Source organism: Hipposideros armiger, unplaced genomic scaffold (genome assembly GCF_001890085.2).
Source record: "Hipposideros armiger isolate ML-2016 unplaced genomic scaffold, ASM189008v1 scaffold_0, whole genome shotgun sequence".
In the NCBI taxonomy this organism is placed as follows: domain Eukaryota; kingdom Metazoa; phylum Chordata; class Mammalia; order Chiroptera; family Hipposideridae; genus Hipposideros; species Hipposideros armiger.
The window spans coordinates 631,863-649,733 of NW_017731350.1; the positions used below are offsets into that span (position 1 = coordinate 631,863).

At 39.2% G+C, this 17,871-nt stretch overlaps 1 protein-coding gene across 4 annotated transcripts in view; it reads right to left on the reverse strand.

The window, feature by feature from the left end:
• Nucleotides 1–9,760: 9,760 nt before the first annotated feature.
• Nucleotides 9,761–17,871, reverse strand: part of CLIP4 (CAP-Gly domain containing linker protein family member 4) — a 60,694-nt gene continuing 52,583 nt past the window's right edge. For all 4 annotated transcript variants that reach the window (XM_019661416.1, XM_019631059.1, XM_019623469.1 and 1 more), the window contains exons 15-16: nucleotides 15,301–15,373; nucleotides 9,761–10,176 (exon numbers count right to left, since the gene is read on the reverse strand). In XM_019661416.1, the coding sequence (XP_019516961.1) occupies nucleotides 9,855–10,176; nucleotides 15,301–15,373 (395 nt within the window). In that variant the 3' untranslated portion in view covers nucleotides 9,761–9,854. The remainder of the gene's footprint in view (nucleotides 10,177–15,300; nucleotides 15,374–17,871) is intronic.

Genomic DNA, 17,871 nt, shown 5'->3' on the forward strand with positions numbered 1-17,871 from the left:
TTCAACCACAAAAGCTACCAAGTTGATGTTTCTTCCTGTAGCATTAGATGGGTCACTGGAGTACCAGGCCCTCCGGCGGTCCTAATGAGAGGTACTAATTAGTACCCTGCCTTTCAGTGTTCATCTGCGTTTTCTCTCCCTTCATCATGTGATCCTAGCATACACAACTTTGCTGAAATATACATAGCATAATTTCTATAGCTATCGAATGCAAGTTAGAACAAAGAAATTTTCCTCTGGGGGCAATGAGTAAAAGAATTAAGGAACATTTAGAGTACTGAGTTTGGCAGTGAGCTCTGAACTTGGTTTTCACAGATAAAATTTATTTCCATGAAAACAAATTGGGACTCTATTAAATTTTACACACGTACTTATGCAATAATGTTTCACTGTGTCAGTAAGTTTTCATTTCATTCCTTCTTTCTGCTTCCCCTCCACTCTTGTCCAGTTTCTTTCCTGGTAGTAGCTGTGCCAAAGCATCGCTCTGGGAGGAAAGCATCTTTTCTTACTTGTTGGACACTAAACACACCCCAGCAAAAGGACTGGATATCTATCTAACTTTTCCCTACCTTCTGAGTTTCACCTACATCAAAAGCATCACTTTGGATGTGGGAAAGCCATTCTGTTCTAGGCCAACACTAGACAAGCAGACGTCCTACGGCAGACGCCTTGCCCCAGCTGGTAGTTCTGCACCTCTACAGAAGTAGCGGTATCCTGAACACCACCTTTCTTTATCCTCTTAACTGCCAACATCTTTTCGTCAGACACACGTCTTCATGGAAACATCAACGAACTCATCTCTAAATAACTATATCAGGAAAGTTTTGGTTCATGCCAAGTGCAAAAGTAAATAACGGTAGTCTAATTATATAAACATTAATCTAACTCATCGACCACCTGAAGGGTTCCAAGAATCACACTTTGAGAAACAGTCTCCTAAAGGATGATGACAGAGGAACTGTCAAAAACTGAGAAAGACCATTTCATTTCACATTTGTAATACCGGTAACCAATTAACCAGGGAGCATGCTACACAGTTCAATAGCCAAGTCTTGATTGTTATTAATGGGGAAAATCTTATCCCTCTCTCTTCTTAAAAACTACAAATCCATTACACTTTCAGGTTGCGCCTTACCACCGAGAGTGGTGTGTTGATTCTCTCTAATCGTTTATATTGGTCTCAACTTTCATGTCCATTTGCAAATGCCCGTCGAGTCTTAAAAGCCTATATACACAGATAGGTAAACAACTCCACACTGAGGTATGAAGACCTAAGGATGTTCCACTGAACTCCCTGTATGCCCTCGGCTTCCGCGTGGTATTAACCTGGGCTACTGTCCACTCAATAGTGCTGCAGCCATCTGGAGACGGCCATTCACACAGATGCTGTGGACTCTCATATTTCCCATGACAGAAAGTTCCACCTAGAACATGAGCTGGCACCATTCAAGTTGGCAGAAGCTATATCAATTAAACCGGACGCTAGAATAATTATTTCTATTCCAAGTCTATAAAGAAGCTCATCAAAAGTCCACAACCATTCCCGCTGGGAGATGGGCCGTTTGTGACAAATGACCAGTTTGTAAAATGTGGCACCTCAAAATTAGAGCAAATTAACATAACAAGAATAAAACTTGATGTTTTTTAAAGAGTATGATCTGCTCAGCAGTCAAAAGCTTGGATTCTCTTCCCCCAGTGAGGGTGTAAGTCCTGGCTCCGCCTGGGTCACTGGGCCTGCCTGTACTGCAGTGTCTCCATATACAGATACGGATAGAACGTCCCTTTCTCACTGGCCCTCAGAGAGGTTACAAACTATGAAAGCACAAGCACGCCCTCCCATACCTCTTGAATTCCAAGTGATGTGGGGTTGGGTGTGGGGAGAATTTCAAGTCAGAGTGTGTCTATGCTTCCCTGCCCTCTGCCGCCACAGCTCAGGGGGAGTGCCTGTACCCACCCCCTCCAGCCTTCCTGGCTGTCCCACTTCTGACTTCATCTGTCACTTGTTTGATGACAGTAGCAAGAACTCTATCAGAGCTAAGTCCTTTTCGGCTTAACAGATAAATATAAAACCCTTGACCACACTTAGAGCTAAGTGTTAAAAGTAAGCATCACAGAAAGGAAGATGTTTAATCAATTTGAGGAATCCCTTTAAAAAAAAAATCTGGCATCTCCATATAATAGTTGGTAAACTTTATAGCTGTAAGATATTATGTAACTGTAGATTAACTTTATTCCATTAAGAAAGTCTAAGTGATCAGGCTGCTTGAATAGATTTTCTCTGGTAATAGTAGGATTAAAATTCATATGCACTTTATAGACCTAAAACAAGATGCATATGAATTCACACTGCTCTGAATAAGGACCCCATGACAAGATTCATAAAACTCTATGAAGTATGTTGTCAGTCTTTAGCTAATGATTTTTAAATGGGTCCCCAAAGAACATAAATCTGACTTGACTACTTTAATTGCAGCAGATGGTTCCCCATGTTGTGGGAACATACAATACAAAAGCCAGCATCCCCGTAACCCTCTACAGGATGCCCTAAAAGAGGTTGAACTGAGAAGGGTGAGGCTTCTCCATTAAGATTCTATTTTCGTCTGGTATCCTGAGTAGGTACTTCCTTTTTAATGTGCTACTCCTGTACAAAGCTATTTTTAGCCATCGCCCAACTTTAAAACATTTGAAACACTCAGAAAAAGAACAGACTATTACTTACAAGTGCCGGGAGGGAGGAACAGGAACTATAACCACAAAACCAAAGCAACGACTTTCCTCTCTTCAGGTTTCAGTAGATGGAAAACAGTGGGTGGCCCCTTCCATGTACAGATGGCACCACCAGGCTCACCTTAGAAGCACTGCAAGGACCCAAGTGTTCGCAGTGCCGGCCCATGTCCACTTCTTAGATCCTCTGCCTGACACACTCAAGCGGTCTCTCCCCTGCATTGATCTATTAAGGCCGATTGCCTCCTGGAAGGCAATTACCCCTCCATCACTACCACGCTTGTGCAGCAGGCATGGATCAGCTGGTAGGAATTGAAAGGCCGTCTTATTAAATTAACTCTCCCTAAGCCTTAACAACCAATGTATTAATGATTCCCTGGAATACGTATATTTTAAGAGGTTATTTGCCAACATAGGTGGATATCAGATTGATAAAACTTCAGATGATTAGAACATTTTGCATGTAGCACCGATCAATTACTTGAAAAACAGCAAGCGGACTGGGCAGGAGTTAAGAGACCTGGGTGGTAGATGGCAACTCACTACCCATTGACTCAGGCAGGTTACTTATTACACTCTCACATTTAAAAATATGCACAATTTGGTCCCAAAGGCCCCTTCCAACTCTGAAGTCTGATTCTATGAGACTTCCTCTGTGTAAAGTAAATCCTAACCATGTGTAGGACGTGATGGCTGTGTGTATGTGTGTGTGTGTGTGTGTGTGTGTGTGTGTGTGTGTGTTCTTCTCCTTGACCATGACTCTTAATTCATTTAGAGCCAAAGCCAATTAATTCAGGGCACAATCCCCATGAGCCAAATTCTATTTAATCTTTATACAGAAGTAGACCAGAAAGAAATTTAGTATCAGTTCGCTGTTTATTCTTTCTATTCAAAGATCTCATTAACAAATCAGAAAATCACTGGCAAAATGAGGTTCATCAGGGGGCGTTTCCTGGAAGCAGCAAAGCTGACAGCATGACGAGAATCATGTCCATTTAGTGATCTTCCCACCAGCCGTGTCACACCACTTATTTCTCTTTTGCAGCCTTATTAGCAAAGTACAGTTCTAAAACTTACCTTTTCAAGGCTATCCTTTTTCACACCTAACATCCGATGATAACTCAGATGCACTTTCTGTCGGTTGTCAATTTGCACCTCCCAGGGCCCACTCCGGAAGTGAAATGACAAAGCCCAAAATAAGGCACATGTGTGAGCCCAGGAGGCGTCCGTGGAGTCAGGCTTCCTCCGCAAACAGCCTGGTGCCGTTATGAGGAGGACTCCAATAATAACAGGAGTCCTCTCTCCCAGTCACGTTAGAATTAGAATCCCTCTTTCCAGAGTTACAGAGACACCCACTGCCATTGGATGGCAATTTGGGGGAAACTTGTCGTGAATGATATAGTGGATCTAGAAATAGGGAATCCCAAAAAGACAGCCAATTCGAACATCCCATCAAAAGATAAGACTGTGAAGACTGCAGGCAAATTATCTACATTTTAGTGCATCTAAAAGTCGAGGGGGGAAAAAAACACAAAATTAAATATTTTTGCATTATTTCAAAGTAATATTTATATAGTACTTCACAGTTCTCAGAATAAAATAATATAAAGACAGGAATTCTTCTTCCTCATGTATGTGCCAGTAACAGCTGCTGATGTTTTGTAAAAGGTAAGAAACAAGCAGAACGTGACATTGGATTTCCCTTTGTCACACACCAGGAAGTGTTAAGTGAGGCCTCAAGAAATCGCATGCCCTTTCTTGATTTCCTAAGCTCTGTATTCCCTTCAAGAAAAAGATCATTTGAGAAAATTACATTTTAACCAATATGTATCATCTATTGGAATTCTTACTAGAAACCCATTTTTATTGGCAGGTTCTAAAACGGGGACTACAGTTTTCCACTTTCCTTCACTGCTGTAATGCAAAACCCACTTTCCCTGCCACCATATGGCGCTTGTTATGACTATTACGATTCATTTTGAAATCCACGTTAGGATTTTTTTTCCAAAACTATTGGACAGCAACGCCTACCTTTCATAAAGAGAACTGCCAGGGATGGGCAACATCATTAACACTGTTGACTGAGATTTAAGCTGAATCTCAGAAGTCATGTTAAAGAAAAAAACAGAAAAGCTCGAAGCGATGACAATGCTTTTAACATGATTTATTTCCCTGTCAGTCTGATTTGATTTGTTAGGTGAAAAACAATGAGTTCTGTCTCCAGGAAGGTAAGTCTACCTCGAGGAAAGCCCTGACCAACTCTGTTAGGCCCGGATTGAAATAACCTCTCCGAGACTGACAGACGCCAAGGAGAACACAGCATCTGGACTTTTTAAACTTCCTACACTTTAGAAACGCTTCAAATTCAAACTCAGTACAGTACAAGTAGATTTCTGAGACTCCCTATTTAATTTTAGTTATCCGACTCAAACAAGTCTGACTAAAGACCCAATCCCGAGATCAAATTCCTCCGGACAAAGAAGCCTAACAGGGGTGGGTGCCCGTGTAAATATCCAAATATCTATAGTAGCAACGCACTTGTGTGTCTGGGTTCGTTTAGGATTTCAGGGCTGAACTGAAACCAGATGTACGAGCATTTTTCAAATGACACCACTGATCACTGAGAACAGGTTGTATTTGAAGCTAATAGCCTCAATTTTAAAATGTCTTTACTGACATAATTCAGAACCTCCGGCCCCCTTCTCAATGCCACATAATGAACTGTATGCTCAATGATGAAACTTGCTGCTGCTTTACTATGAAAATTCCATCCGATACAAGATATGCTAAAAGGATGAGAGAGAAAGGGGTTCCCACACCTCTCGGTGCCTTTCTCCTCAAGGAAGAGGCCGTAAGCAGAAAAACAGTTTCATTTCTACCAAGCACAATGAAAACATATTGTCAGTGATATGTGCCCAAGCTACTCTGATTCCTCCACGTATATGTCTTTTTCCCTCCTGGAACAAGGAGCATGAGCAAAAATTTGCGTAGAAGAAATTCTTTTTGCCTATGCAAAGGCATCACATCCTGCTTGTAATACAACCTCAACTTGTTGAGCCTCCACACAAGCTTCATTAGGAATGTCCGCTGTATATTTAAGCAGCTTATGTGACATTGTTTGTAAATAAGGGCCTAGGTACCACGGGGTATTATTAAACAATTACTAAAAAGCTATGTGATAATGTGAGTTTTGTATTAACTACTGTATTTGTATTATAAAGAAGTGTAGTAAAGCAAAGGGCATGAAGAAAAAAATAAAATGGAAACTCTCCTACTGGCTTGCAATGTGGTGAATGTCTCTGAGTCAGTCATTTAGATAACACCTGTCAGGTGATTAGTTAAAATGACTAGATCTGTTTCTCAGTTAAGAGTGACTCTTAACACCTTAGATCTCCAGCCATCGCTTGATGTGGCTTAAGTAACATTATCACATATTCTACACAGGTAGGTCCAAAATAAAAATCCAAAATAAAACTCCGAAATAAAAATGCTTGGCCCTGGAGACCAACTCTATGCACACTCAGGTAACACTCAGTTCATTCTCTCTATATTAGACCACACGTATTACTGTGTTCTCTAAATTATCACAGCAGGATGGAAATTCAAAGCTGGGCCCAGGGAAACATATAGGCAGTTGCCTTGGGTGACCCTGTTGTGTCGTTCTTGTCCCCTTGGGTGTTCCCTGACACCCAACATTTTCTAACTCCTTCATGTCCCTATTTTGGAGTAAAGTTGGGCTACCATGATTCATTCAAACCTTTCTAGTAAAATTTCCCCGTTCCATGGCCTGGTCTCTCAAGGCCCCCTGTCGGAAGTTAGCTGGATAACATCTCTGCTTTAAACAATCGATGGCCTGCACTGCCTCTGCGAATTCAGTGAACATTTACTGAGCATCTACTAGGTGCCAAGTATTATTCCGGGTGTAGGGACAAAGTAATGAACAAAACAGTCAAAAATCCATCCCTCAATCCAGTGAGGGAAGAGAGAAATAATGAGCAAAAAGTTTACCATGACCAAGAGTGATGAACACTCAGAGAAAAATACAACATGAGCAGGGGGGATAAGGCGTTCAGGAGAGGACAGGGTGCTAGGGATGCACACCAAGACTACAATGTCTCAGTTCAGATTCAGCAAACTTCTAACTCCTCCAAGCACTGGAAAATATTCCCACCAAATTAACCCAAAATATTGAAACAGACTTTTTGGTAGAATGTAGATAATTGTTTGTATGTATTTAAAATCTAAATTGAAAGTGTTCTAGCTTACCTTAAACAAACAAATGAAATCCCACTGGTATAAAAGACAGTTAAGCCATTTTAGAAAACTGTAGAAACACATTCTTTTCTTAAATGGCTCTCTGTCCATCCAAACAATATATATGATAGGGGGTGACTAAAAACATAGCTTTACTTGTTGAGTAGAAAGCACGACACTTTTTAAGACTCTTCATAAGGATAGGAGACATGCGAGTCATTGCTGTAAGAATAAAAAAGTTAAGTACAAAGCATCTGTACTCTATAGTTACTGAGAAAAGCAGAGATGCAGGGAGGGTAAATGACAAGATACCATTCCAAAACCAACAGCTTCCCTTTTTATTAATGCTCAAGAAGTGGACTTTGAATGACATTTCACAAGCAAAACACAAATGAAAACACCGAATTTGTATGTAAGTATCTGTAAACATACAATGATAGGCATTTAATAATCCTAGTCTAAATATGAGAACCATTGGTTCTCTGACCTCAAAATAAATCCAGTGTTGGCATCACTGTTTCTAACGCATAGTGTTTCATATTTAACAGGAAGAACTATAGACACCCAAGTTCAGTATAGTCAGGCATTTCATGTTAATGTATAAATAGAGTTTTTAAGAAATAAGCTGTATAATAAAATAAGTTTACTTTTAAATCTCAGTACAGTCATTTTCTTCAATCAATAAAAATATTCCTTGGTTATAAAGCAGCCTCATTTTGCAAATGTATTTCAGGAAAATAGCTCTAGCAATATTTGAAATACCACATTTTTTTTTCAAAAAAGGCAGGAAAGCAACAGAATTTAGATTTTAAATAGTATATTGCAAAATAGTTCAACATATTATTTCGAAGCAGAGAGCTCCATTCTGAAGGATGGTTTTAATCTTATAAAGCAAACTGTTCCAATATTTCTGTTGTAGTTTAAATATCTATAATGAGAGACAAATCTTTACACATTAGGACCATAAACTTCCATGTGCATCCACAACACGAATGTTCTGCATTATTATATCACTCTATTATGAAGCTTATTTTGTTAACATGTGTTCAACAAGGAAAATAAAAACGTGATACAGTTCTGTAGCTTTATAACAGGATGAATTTTCAACAATTGAAAATATAAAAAGAGTAACAATAGCAAACACCAGCTTTATGAATTACAAACAAAAAAAATGAGATCATAAACATTTAAGTGAATAACGACTACATTCTTCCTAATATACCTTAATTTGCACTCTTCTCTTAAATATAATTTTTTAAATGTTTTTCATATCCCAGGAGGAAATGATGACAAAATTCTCTACAGAAAAGGCAAGTGCATCATGTTTTAAAAGTGCTTCGTGTGTGCGCGCGCGCATGTGTGTGTGTGTGTGTTATAGATATGTCCAATAAGGAAGTTAAATAAGTATGTGCAAAAACTTCCATTTATGACTTGAATTCATAAACCTAGTCATAGTCTTTTATAATTCATCCAGATGAGGCAGTCACCAACCCAAAAGAAAAATCGGAGTTTATACACTTTATCTAGAGGAAAACGCATGAGCCACAGGTCAGGAGACCCGTGTTCTGTTCTTAGCTCTGTTAACCACCGTCAGTGACCCTGGGTAAGAGAAGAGCTGCTTCAGACTTTCACTTCCGCATCTGGCAATGGGAGAGCGTCTCAGCTCAAGAGCCTCTCAGGCCCAGCCAACATCACAATTCTTTAGAGTCAACATATCTTTAGAGGAGGCACTCCTAAAAGGGCAAATAATTTTGCCAAAAAATATGAAAAATACACTGGTGACATAGCTACTATTCTCTTATTGTACTTATTAGCACAGAAAGAAATAAAAACTCCAACAATACTTGCCAGGAACAGGTCATGTGAACATCATATGTTAACCAAAGCTAGTGAAAACCTTCACAATTATGGCATATGAAAAATCCAATACTATGTGCAAAAGTGAAACAGTGTAAGCAACATCAGTCAGTCACCTAATAGCACATTTTTTTTACTAAGTCTCCAAAGGTTCATGGGTCTAAAGCTTCAAAAGCTTTTAAAAGTGCGTATTTTAAAATTATCTTAAGGGAACCATGATTCTAGTAGTTCATGTTGCTAGCTTTTTAAAGGAGTCTCGTTGAATTGTTATGATGGTTTTTATGAAGCTAGCTGTATTTTCAAATTTTAAATAATGGCTAAATAAAGTCGACCATTTGCCACAGGCTATTTTACACCATATAAGAGGTCTGACAATTACATTCACAAACTCATCCTAGAAAAGGAGCTACATACCTCACTGCTGAATAGCTCTACGGTCACCTTCAAAGTACTCCCCTTGGGAAGCTATACACCTATGCCAGCACCCTTCAAAGCAATTTTCGATCTCTTTTTCTGGAATGGCCAAAAGAGCTGTTGTCATATTACCCTTGATGTCCTGAATGTCAACAAATGTCTTCCTTTCAAAATTTCCTTTATCTTTGGGTAAAGAAAGAAGTCATTGGGGGCCAGATCAGGTGAGTAGGGAGGGTGTTCCAATACAGTCATTTGTTTACTGGCTAAAAACTCCCTCACAGACAGTGTCGTGTGAGCTGGTACATTGTCATGATGTGAGAGCCATGAATTGTCGGCGAAAAGTTCAGGTCATCTAACTTTTTCACACAGCCTTTTCCACACTTCCAAATAGTAAACCTGATTAACTGTATGTCCAGTTGGTACAAATTCATAATGAATAATCCCTCTGATATCAAAAAAGGTTAGCAACACCATGGCAATAAGTTCGTGAACTTAATTGTCACGCCTCGTATATGTACACACACACACGCACGCACGCGCGCGCACACACACACAAGCACACACGCGCGCGCGCACACACACACACCCCACTTCAGAAATTTAACTCAATAATTCTCATCCACGAGCTTTGACCCATTTATGCCCCGATAGGTCACTCTGCTCGGTCGAACTAGGACTCCGTGGTTGGGTTTACAGGTGAAATAGCGTGTGTCACCCACGGCTCCATCATTCTTTCCCTTGGCGCTTCGAAGCTCAAGTCCAAGCCAGATCCCTGCAGCAAAGTCAGTGGGGCCCACATACCTCACAGTGCCCATCTCACTGGAGCTCGTAAGGAGGACCTGAGACCCCTCGTGCAGCCTCACAGCGCCCTCAGCACCACCCGGGCTGCTCGTGCTGCTCCAGCTGCGACGCAGAGCAGCTTTTGATCTGTTCACAGAGAAAAGCAAGAAAAACTCTTTAAGTGCAAAAGTCACATAAATGCGATTCATCCTATTCATGTCCACTGCCAGGTTCACAGTTCAGTCACAAAGAGAATACTTTGTTTACAACTTGATTTTTTTTTTACTCTAAATAGCAACATTAGAATATACTTTTGTTTAACATTTTAAAAGTTTTTCTGTTTTGACTTTTAATACTACACTCATCTGGGTTTAAGATATGTGTGTGTGTGTGTGTGTGTGTGTGTGTGTACAGTTGACACTTGAACAGTGTGTGGGTTAGGGGTGCTAACCCCCCACACAGTCGCAAATTCATATATAAGTTTTGACTCCCCAAAACATAAGTTGTCCCTCGATATCACTAGGGGATTTGTTCCAGGCTCTCCCACAGATACTAAAATCTACAGATGCTCAAATCTCCTGTATAAAATGCCACAGACCAATGCATACAGTCAGCCGTCTGCATCTGTGGACTCCCAACAGGTATTTATTGAAAAAAGTCCAGGTATAAGTCGACCTGCACAGTTGAAACCCATGTTGTTCAAACATCAACTGTGTATATAACAATTAGAAAAAATACAACTATACCTATTTAACTGCTATCAATATTAATGAAATAAAGCAAAAGGAAAAGAACCTAGCATCTTGGCTGTGGTAAATTAAAATTATCTTTCGTTCACTTTTCAAATATTTCTTTATATAAAAAACAATTTTTAAAAACTGTTAATCCACCACTTTGGAAGATATATATGTATTTTTATGATGGAACTCCAGTTCCACTTAAGGGTTTACCACCATCCCTGCCACAAACAGTAAGAAGGATCTTGGTTGCCTGGAGAAGGATTCCTCTCCTTTTCTCTACAAGACATCATTTAGCATGTACTGCTTCCTGGCACCCACCACCAACCCCACCTGGTAATAACTGGGCACCCACATGAGAAACTCAGCCAAGGCCCCAGCCAGTACTGCCCCAGAGCTTCCTCCACTGTCACTGGAAAGTAGGGACTCACCCACAATAGAATCATTACCAGGATCTCATTTTCCTCTGACCTGAGACCTTCCAAACAATCATCCACAAACCATCACCAACGGCACCTTCGCCCTCCATTCACGGCACCTCTCCTCCAAAAGAAACCCTTCTCCCCATCCCCATGTAGAATCAACGCAGTAACTGTTACCAAAACTGCATGGTACCTGATTGTGAACAGAATCTGGGTCCTGCTTATGTTCTACTTTATTTCACTGTTTGTATTTTTTAATACACTATCACACAATGTCTCCTTTCCTCCCATTAATGACCCTGTAAGAAAGGAAGAGCTTCTAATTTTGTGATAGGAAAACTGAGGTCCAAAGACTTGTCCTAAGCAACATTTGCCAAGAAGTGATATTATAGAATTCTAGTTTGAAAATATTAATGGGGAAAATATTATTTACCACATCTAATACAATGACAACAAAAATACCTATCAGAAAAAGTATAAATCTTTACTGAAGAACATATGAAACAAACACAAAAGAGCTTTATTCCCAAATAGAACCATATATATGCCAATTCTCCCCAAATTCACCCCAGGATATTTTTTGCAACCTGACAAAATTACTCTAAATTTCACATAAGTAATGACAGTATCTATCATTTCCTGAGCACTTACGATGTGCCAAGCACTTCACATACATTACCTCATCCGACCTCACCCAAACCAGTGAAGTAGGTATTATTATCTCCTTCTAACAGATGAGGAATTAGAGGCTCAAAAAAATTAACCTATCGGCCTAAGGTCAGAGAGATGATAAAGAGGAGAGATGGGGAGCAGATCCAACGCTTCCCCCACACAAAGACCAGGTTCTTACAGCCATAATGGGTATTAGTAATTAAGAAAAGGTTGAAAGGGCCGGCTGAGTGGCTCAGTTGGTTAAGAGCTTGCTTGAGTTTGAGCTCTGAGCAACAGCGGTTTGATGCCCGGCCTGAGCTGAGCTGCCACTGAGCTGCCAACAGGTGGCAGGATGGCTCAGCTAAAATGAAAAGGTTGAAAATAATACAGCAAGGTTTACATTGCCATTTTGTTAAATTATAAAGTTACAATAATTAAAGCAATGTGGCTCTTCCATAAGAATGTACTTTTAAATGAAACAGAAAAGACACCTTAGAAAAATACACATAATTATTTCTTATGGGATACAAAATAAAACTTCAAGTCAGTGGGAAAGGAGTGAACATTCAATTAGGAATGCTGAAAAAACTCGTTATTGGGGGAAAATGATTCTTACCACCCACGATATGCTAAAATAAATTCCAAATAAAGAGTTACATGCATAAATAGAAAAAAGAAAGAGCTAGAAGAAAATAAAGCTGGGTATTTAGCTGATGTCACACACACACAGAGGTGGAGAGGGAGGGAGATAGATACATGTTTCAAACGTTTGGCATCTACTACTAGTTACATTATTTTTTTCATTTATTATGCCATAAAAATGTTTCCATATCACAGCAGTCTTTTAAAACATTCAAAAGTCACACTGAGGAAACTATTACAGGATAGGGGATCTATTAAGGGGGAAAGCTTTCAAAGGGTGTATATAGAGTACGACTTGTCCAACTTTGCTTAAAAATTCAGATACATGCTTTAGGGAAAAAAAGGAAAAGCATATACCAAAATACTAACAGTGATACTCTCATCTAGGTGATAAAATTACAGATATCTTTATCTGCATTTAGTTTTTCGTAATTCTTCACATTTTGTACAATCAACTTTCATAATCAAAAGTTTTTGAAATAGACAGGAGCCGATGAGGCAGGCCTTTACCTGCTGTGCCCATGGCTCTGGACTTCACTCTGGGTTCAAAAATTCAAAAGCTTTAAGGGACAGGCAGAAAACGGAAACATGTGATGTGAAATGATGGAATCTGTGGCGAACGGGATTATATGAGTTCTACCTCGAGACATTCAAATTTCAGCTGACCAAATAAATCACGTCAATAGGCTGGATTCCACAGACAAGACGCAATGAAGACTTTTAAGCAGACATACTGTAATCGCACAGAGAAAAGCTGAAATAAGTTGGTAATGAGGGGATGAGTTGTAGACAGATGAGACAGATCACAGGCTGGATGTGGACAGTGAGAGGGGATGTCTTGTGCCAACCAGGTCGTTGCGATGCCCCTGTTTAAATCTCAAGCTCCCTTTCTTCATTACCCTCATTCTCGGCATTAGATGTGTATATAGAATGCTGAAGACAGGAGAAATGCTTCCAACGCCCTTTCCATCCTTTTTTCCTCTGAATGAAATGCACTACCTCAAGAAATGATCTAGAAAAACAAATCCTGCTCTTTCACACGATGGCGCCGGAGGCTGCCCCTCCCCCTTTCCTCGGTTCTGTTTCACTCACGTGGGACACACATGTCCTTGCCCCAAACCCTTTGGGTTTCTTACCCAGGAATTTCCATTATCTCTGACTATATTTTCCATGTTTCTTCAGGAAGTGTAATTTATTTCCAGGTGAATTAATAAGAAAATGGTGCCGTGTTTGGGAAATCTCAGTGAACTTATTTCTTCAACCCATATTCTTCAGAATACATCATGCTTCCAGGTAAACGACTGCACGACATACAATCAACTCTGTCCCCTCAGCAGGAGGTCACCCAATCACTCTAATGTCTCTCTCACCCCAAAGATTAGGGACACATCTCCTAGGACCGGCCAACACCTAAAGACTTCTTTTGTTCCTTACAACACTGATCACCACACATTTTGGTCACATATTCTACAAACGTATATTTATTTCTTTGTTTTAAGCAGGTATTAGTATCAATCTGTAGAAGTCTCAGTAAAGCTTCATTCATTTTCATAGAACAGAAACACAGTCCTGATATTTCCTTCTCAATGTCAGCAGACCACCTGTGCACACCCATACCTGCTGTATCCTTCCCATGGCTCAGATTTTCTTTCTCCTTCCCTGTTTCTTTGTATCATGTTCTCCCAAGCACCAACATCTCAACACTGATTTTGATACCTCTCCCCCTTCAGGATCCTTTATATCCTGGTCTCTTCTTAATAATGTCTTCCATTCTGCCTGAGAACTCTTTAACATCTTTAATAAACTGGAACATAATGTTACTGCCCTTAAACTCTTTCAGCTACTCAAGTGAGGAGATCAATTTCAAAATTCTCCCAATCAGAGAAGGTTTTTAAGAAAAAGGGGAAGAAAAAATACCAAACCTACCCACCCCTGCTAAAACAGTACCTAACAGTGCGTTAGGACAAGTCAGGGCTCTCAAGTGAGATTTCAGATCTTTGGGAAGCCTCCCAACAACTTCACACCAGGTTACGACAGAAACACCTGCCTGCTGCTCAGCTGATGGTCAAGTTCTAGTGCTTGGGCTCTGATTTCTAGTGGCTTCTAGGGTTCCATTACTTAAGCAAGGATGTGCACTTCCCTACGCAGTCAGCCGTTTTTGTCCCCAGGGCACTGTTCATAGATTCCTCGGAATGATTTAAAATAAAAAAAAATTTTTTTAAAAGAACTTCTTAACCCAACCAGTCTAGAAGAGCCTCACATTCCTTTAAAAATCACAGAACACTATTAGGGGGAGTAAAGTGGGTGTGGGGAAATAAACATAAATGAAAAAGAGAAAAGGACTCTTTACAAAGAAACAAACAAACAAAAAAAGCATTTTGAGCAGTATATTCTACAAGACGAAGTGGGAGTATTTTTTTTAAATAATAGTAAGATTACATTATGCAAATAGGCCTGACATTTCTTTCATGTATTGCTGAGCACACTGAATCAAATCTGACTAATTAAGTAAACAGTTTAAAATCAATCTGCCTTATTCAATAATAACACAAAATGTAGATTCCTCCAACTTTTATTAACAGTGCTGAACTTCTTTGAAAGCATATGCAGTAGACTGCTTTAGTCACTGGTGACATTCTTCATTGAGCTTCCAAAGCAGGAGGAGGAACTCTTCTCAATACACTCATCACACCTCATCTCCTTAAGTGTTAAAATTCTACCCAGCAATGGAAGAGGTACAAAATTTCACTTTTCTTCTTTCATAGAATCCTGTCATGTTCCTCTTAAAAGGTGTTTTTCTAAATCTTCTTAATACTCACTTGGCAAAAGCATTTCTTCTGTTAATCTCTTTCTGAGAAGAAGCAGAAGTTGTACTGAAGCTTCTCCTAAAACCTAAATATGAAAGTTAAGGTCAGACGAGGAAAAGTAAATCACCAATTTGCAATCCTTATTAAGTGATCTTTTAACATTTCTTCTATGCATGTTCATTATATCAAATGTTTCTTTGGAAACAGAAAGCAAAGAAAGTAAGTACATACAGAATATAAAAGTAGTTCAGATTTCTTTCTTTTTTATAAAAAAAGACAAATTTTTATCTTACCTTTTTCACAAATGATGCACACATCTGAATTAGTTAAGATCATAACATTACTCTTGGAAGTTTTATTGTAAAATTTCTTAAAAACCAAATAAAACTGAATTATACATTGATAAAGCTAAATCTTTTTACTCTCAAATATTATTTGAGGAAAAAGAACAATGATTTAGAAAACACTATAACTAAATATATCCAATTTATAAAATATTGAGTAATAAATTTCAGAACTTATGATTGTTGTCATCCCCAAATGACAAAGTAATATTTTTTAAAATTTCACAAAAAGGTAAAGTTTTAAAAAAGTGTTTTTTAAAAAAAATGGGATTTCCGGGCTGGCCAAGTGGCGCAATGGTTAAGAGCTGGCTTGGGATGCCAGAGGGCCCCGGTTCGGATCCCACTTATGAGGGCTAGTGAAACTGCCCTTTACAGCTAAGATGCTGAACAACAGCTCCACCTGGAGCTGGGCTGCCATGAGCCGCCGGCGACGGCATAGGCTGCAGCCTCTGCTGCAGTGGGTTGCCATGGGCTACCGTGTGTAGCCAGCAGCCAGCGTGAGCAGCCAGCAGCCGCAGTGAGCAGCTGTCCAAAAGCCTGCGATTGATCTGCCTCACCCGGGAAGAGCGCAATGATGGTGCCAAGTTGGGCCAGTGAAGCAACGTCCTCCACAGCTAGACTGAAGAACAAAAGGACAGCAACTTGTCTGTTCCCCTCCCCCAATTCCCCAATTTAAAAAAAAAAATGGGATTTCCAGTTCTGGCAGTTAATGGCAGACCAGATGTACTGAATGAATCTCTTGGTTGAAGCGAGTACAATTTAAAACAACTATAATTTTTTTAAAATGGTGTTGCGCTGACACAAAAGGCACAATTTTAGAGAGGCTGAAACCAAAAAAGAAACCATGAGAGGTAACCAAGCACTAAAGCAATCTACCATCTTGCACCATGGGACGCCACTGAATTTAGAGAACTTGGGCTTCCTCCTTACTGGCTGCACAGGAGACAGGGAGGGACAGAAAGCCTGGGGCCTGCCAAAACGGGGATTCTAACAAGACTCCTGGTGAACTGAGGATCCCAAACAGCTCGCCCTCAGTGCAAGGTTAAATGAGAAACAAAGAAACACCATTTGGACAGAAACAAAGTAAAGTGGTTTGGGTCAATGTTAATGCTCAGAAGAAGGCAAAATTTTCTCCCCTCAAAATTTGTGATCATAAGCAAATTTCATTTTATCTGTGTAATATAAAAAAAAACCATTGCAGAGAATATAAATTAAAGTAGTCCCATGTTGGTAGTGCCTCAAGACAGCTGGCAGAAGTAAATATAATCTTCTCTGGAGGTATCAACCCAGGCCTCAAAAATTCCCATACGTTAAATTCTGAGTAAAATTAGCATCTCACAATAATAAACCACAAAACTTACAAGGATAAAAGGCACCATAAGTTAGGCTCAACAGAAACAGATGGTAGAGTCAGACTCACAAAGACTTCAAATACTGAATTATTTAACATAAAATAAAAGATAACATTTAAAATGTTTAAAGACATCAAAGAAAAACTTGAAAATATGGAAAAAGAATAAGTGATAATAAATAACAACCAAACAGACTTGCAAAAAAGAAAAAAGAAAATTTTATAACTAAAAACTTCGTTAGGTTAGATTAAGCATAATAAACATAGCTAAAGAAAGAATCAGGAAATGAAAAGACAGGCCTGAAGATATCCAGAATGCTGTCCAGAGAGACAATATTGTGAAAAATATGAAAGAGGCATGGGAAAGTGAGAAAGTCCACCATACTGTTCATCGGAGTTTCACAAATAGATAATAAAGAGCATGAAGGAGAAAATTTTTAAGTACATGGACAAAAATTTTTACAGAATTGATCAAAGATACTAATCCCCAGATCCAAGAAGACTCATGATGCCAAACTAATAAATAAAAGAAATCTCCACCTATACACATCACACTGAAACTGTAGAACACAAAGAAAATAGAGATCTTCAAAAGCAGTAAAGAAAAAAAAAAGACATCACCTACAACAATATGGATTAGACAGACTCATTGCTGACTTCTCAAAAAAACAAAAAAAAGACAGAAGACAAAAAACAGTAGAATTATTCTGTCAATGTGCAGGGAGAAAAATGTCTTTCAAACTAAAATTTTCACCAGTTTTTAGTTTTACCCAGTAAGACTATCACTAGAAAAGACAAACGAAAACTGAGAGACTTTGCTACCAACAGACCCTTTAAAATTAAAATTATACATTAAAATTAAATTAAAATTAAAGAATTTACATGAAG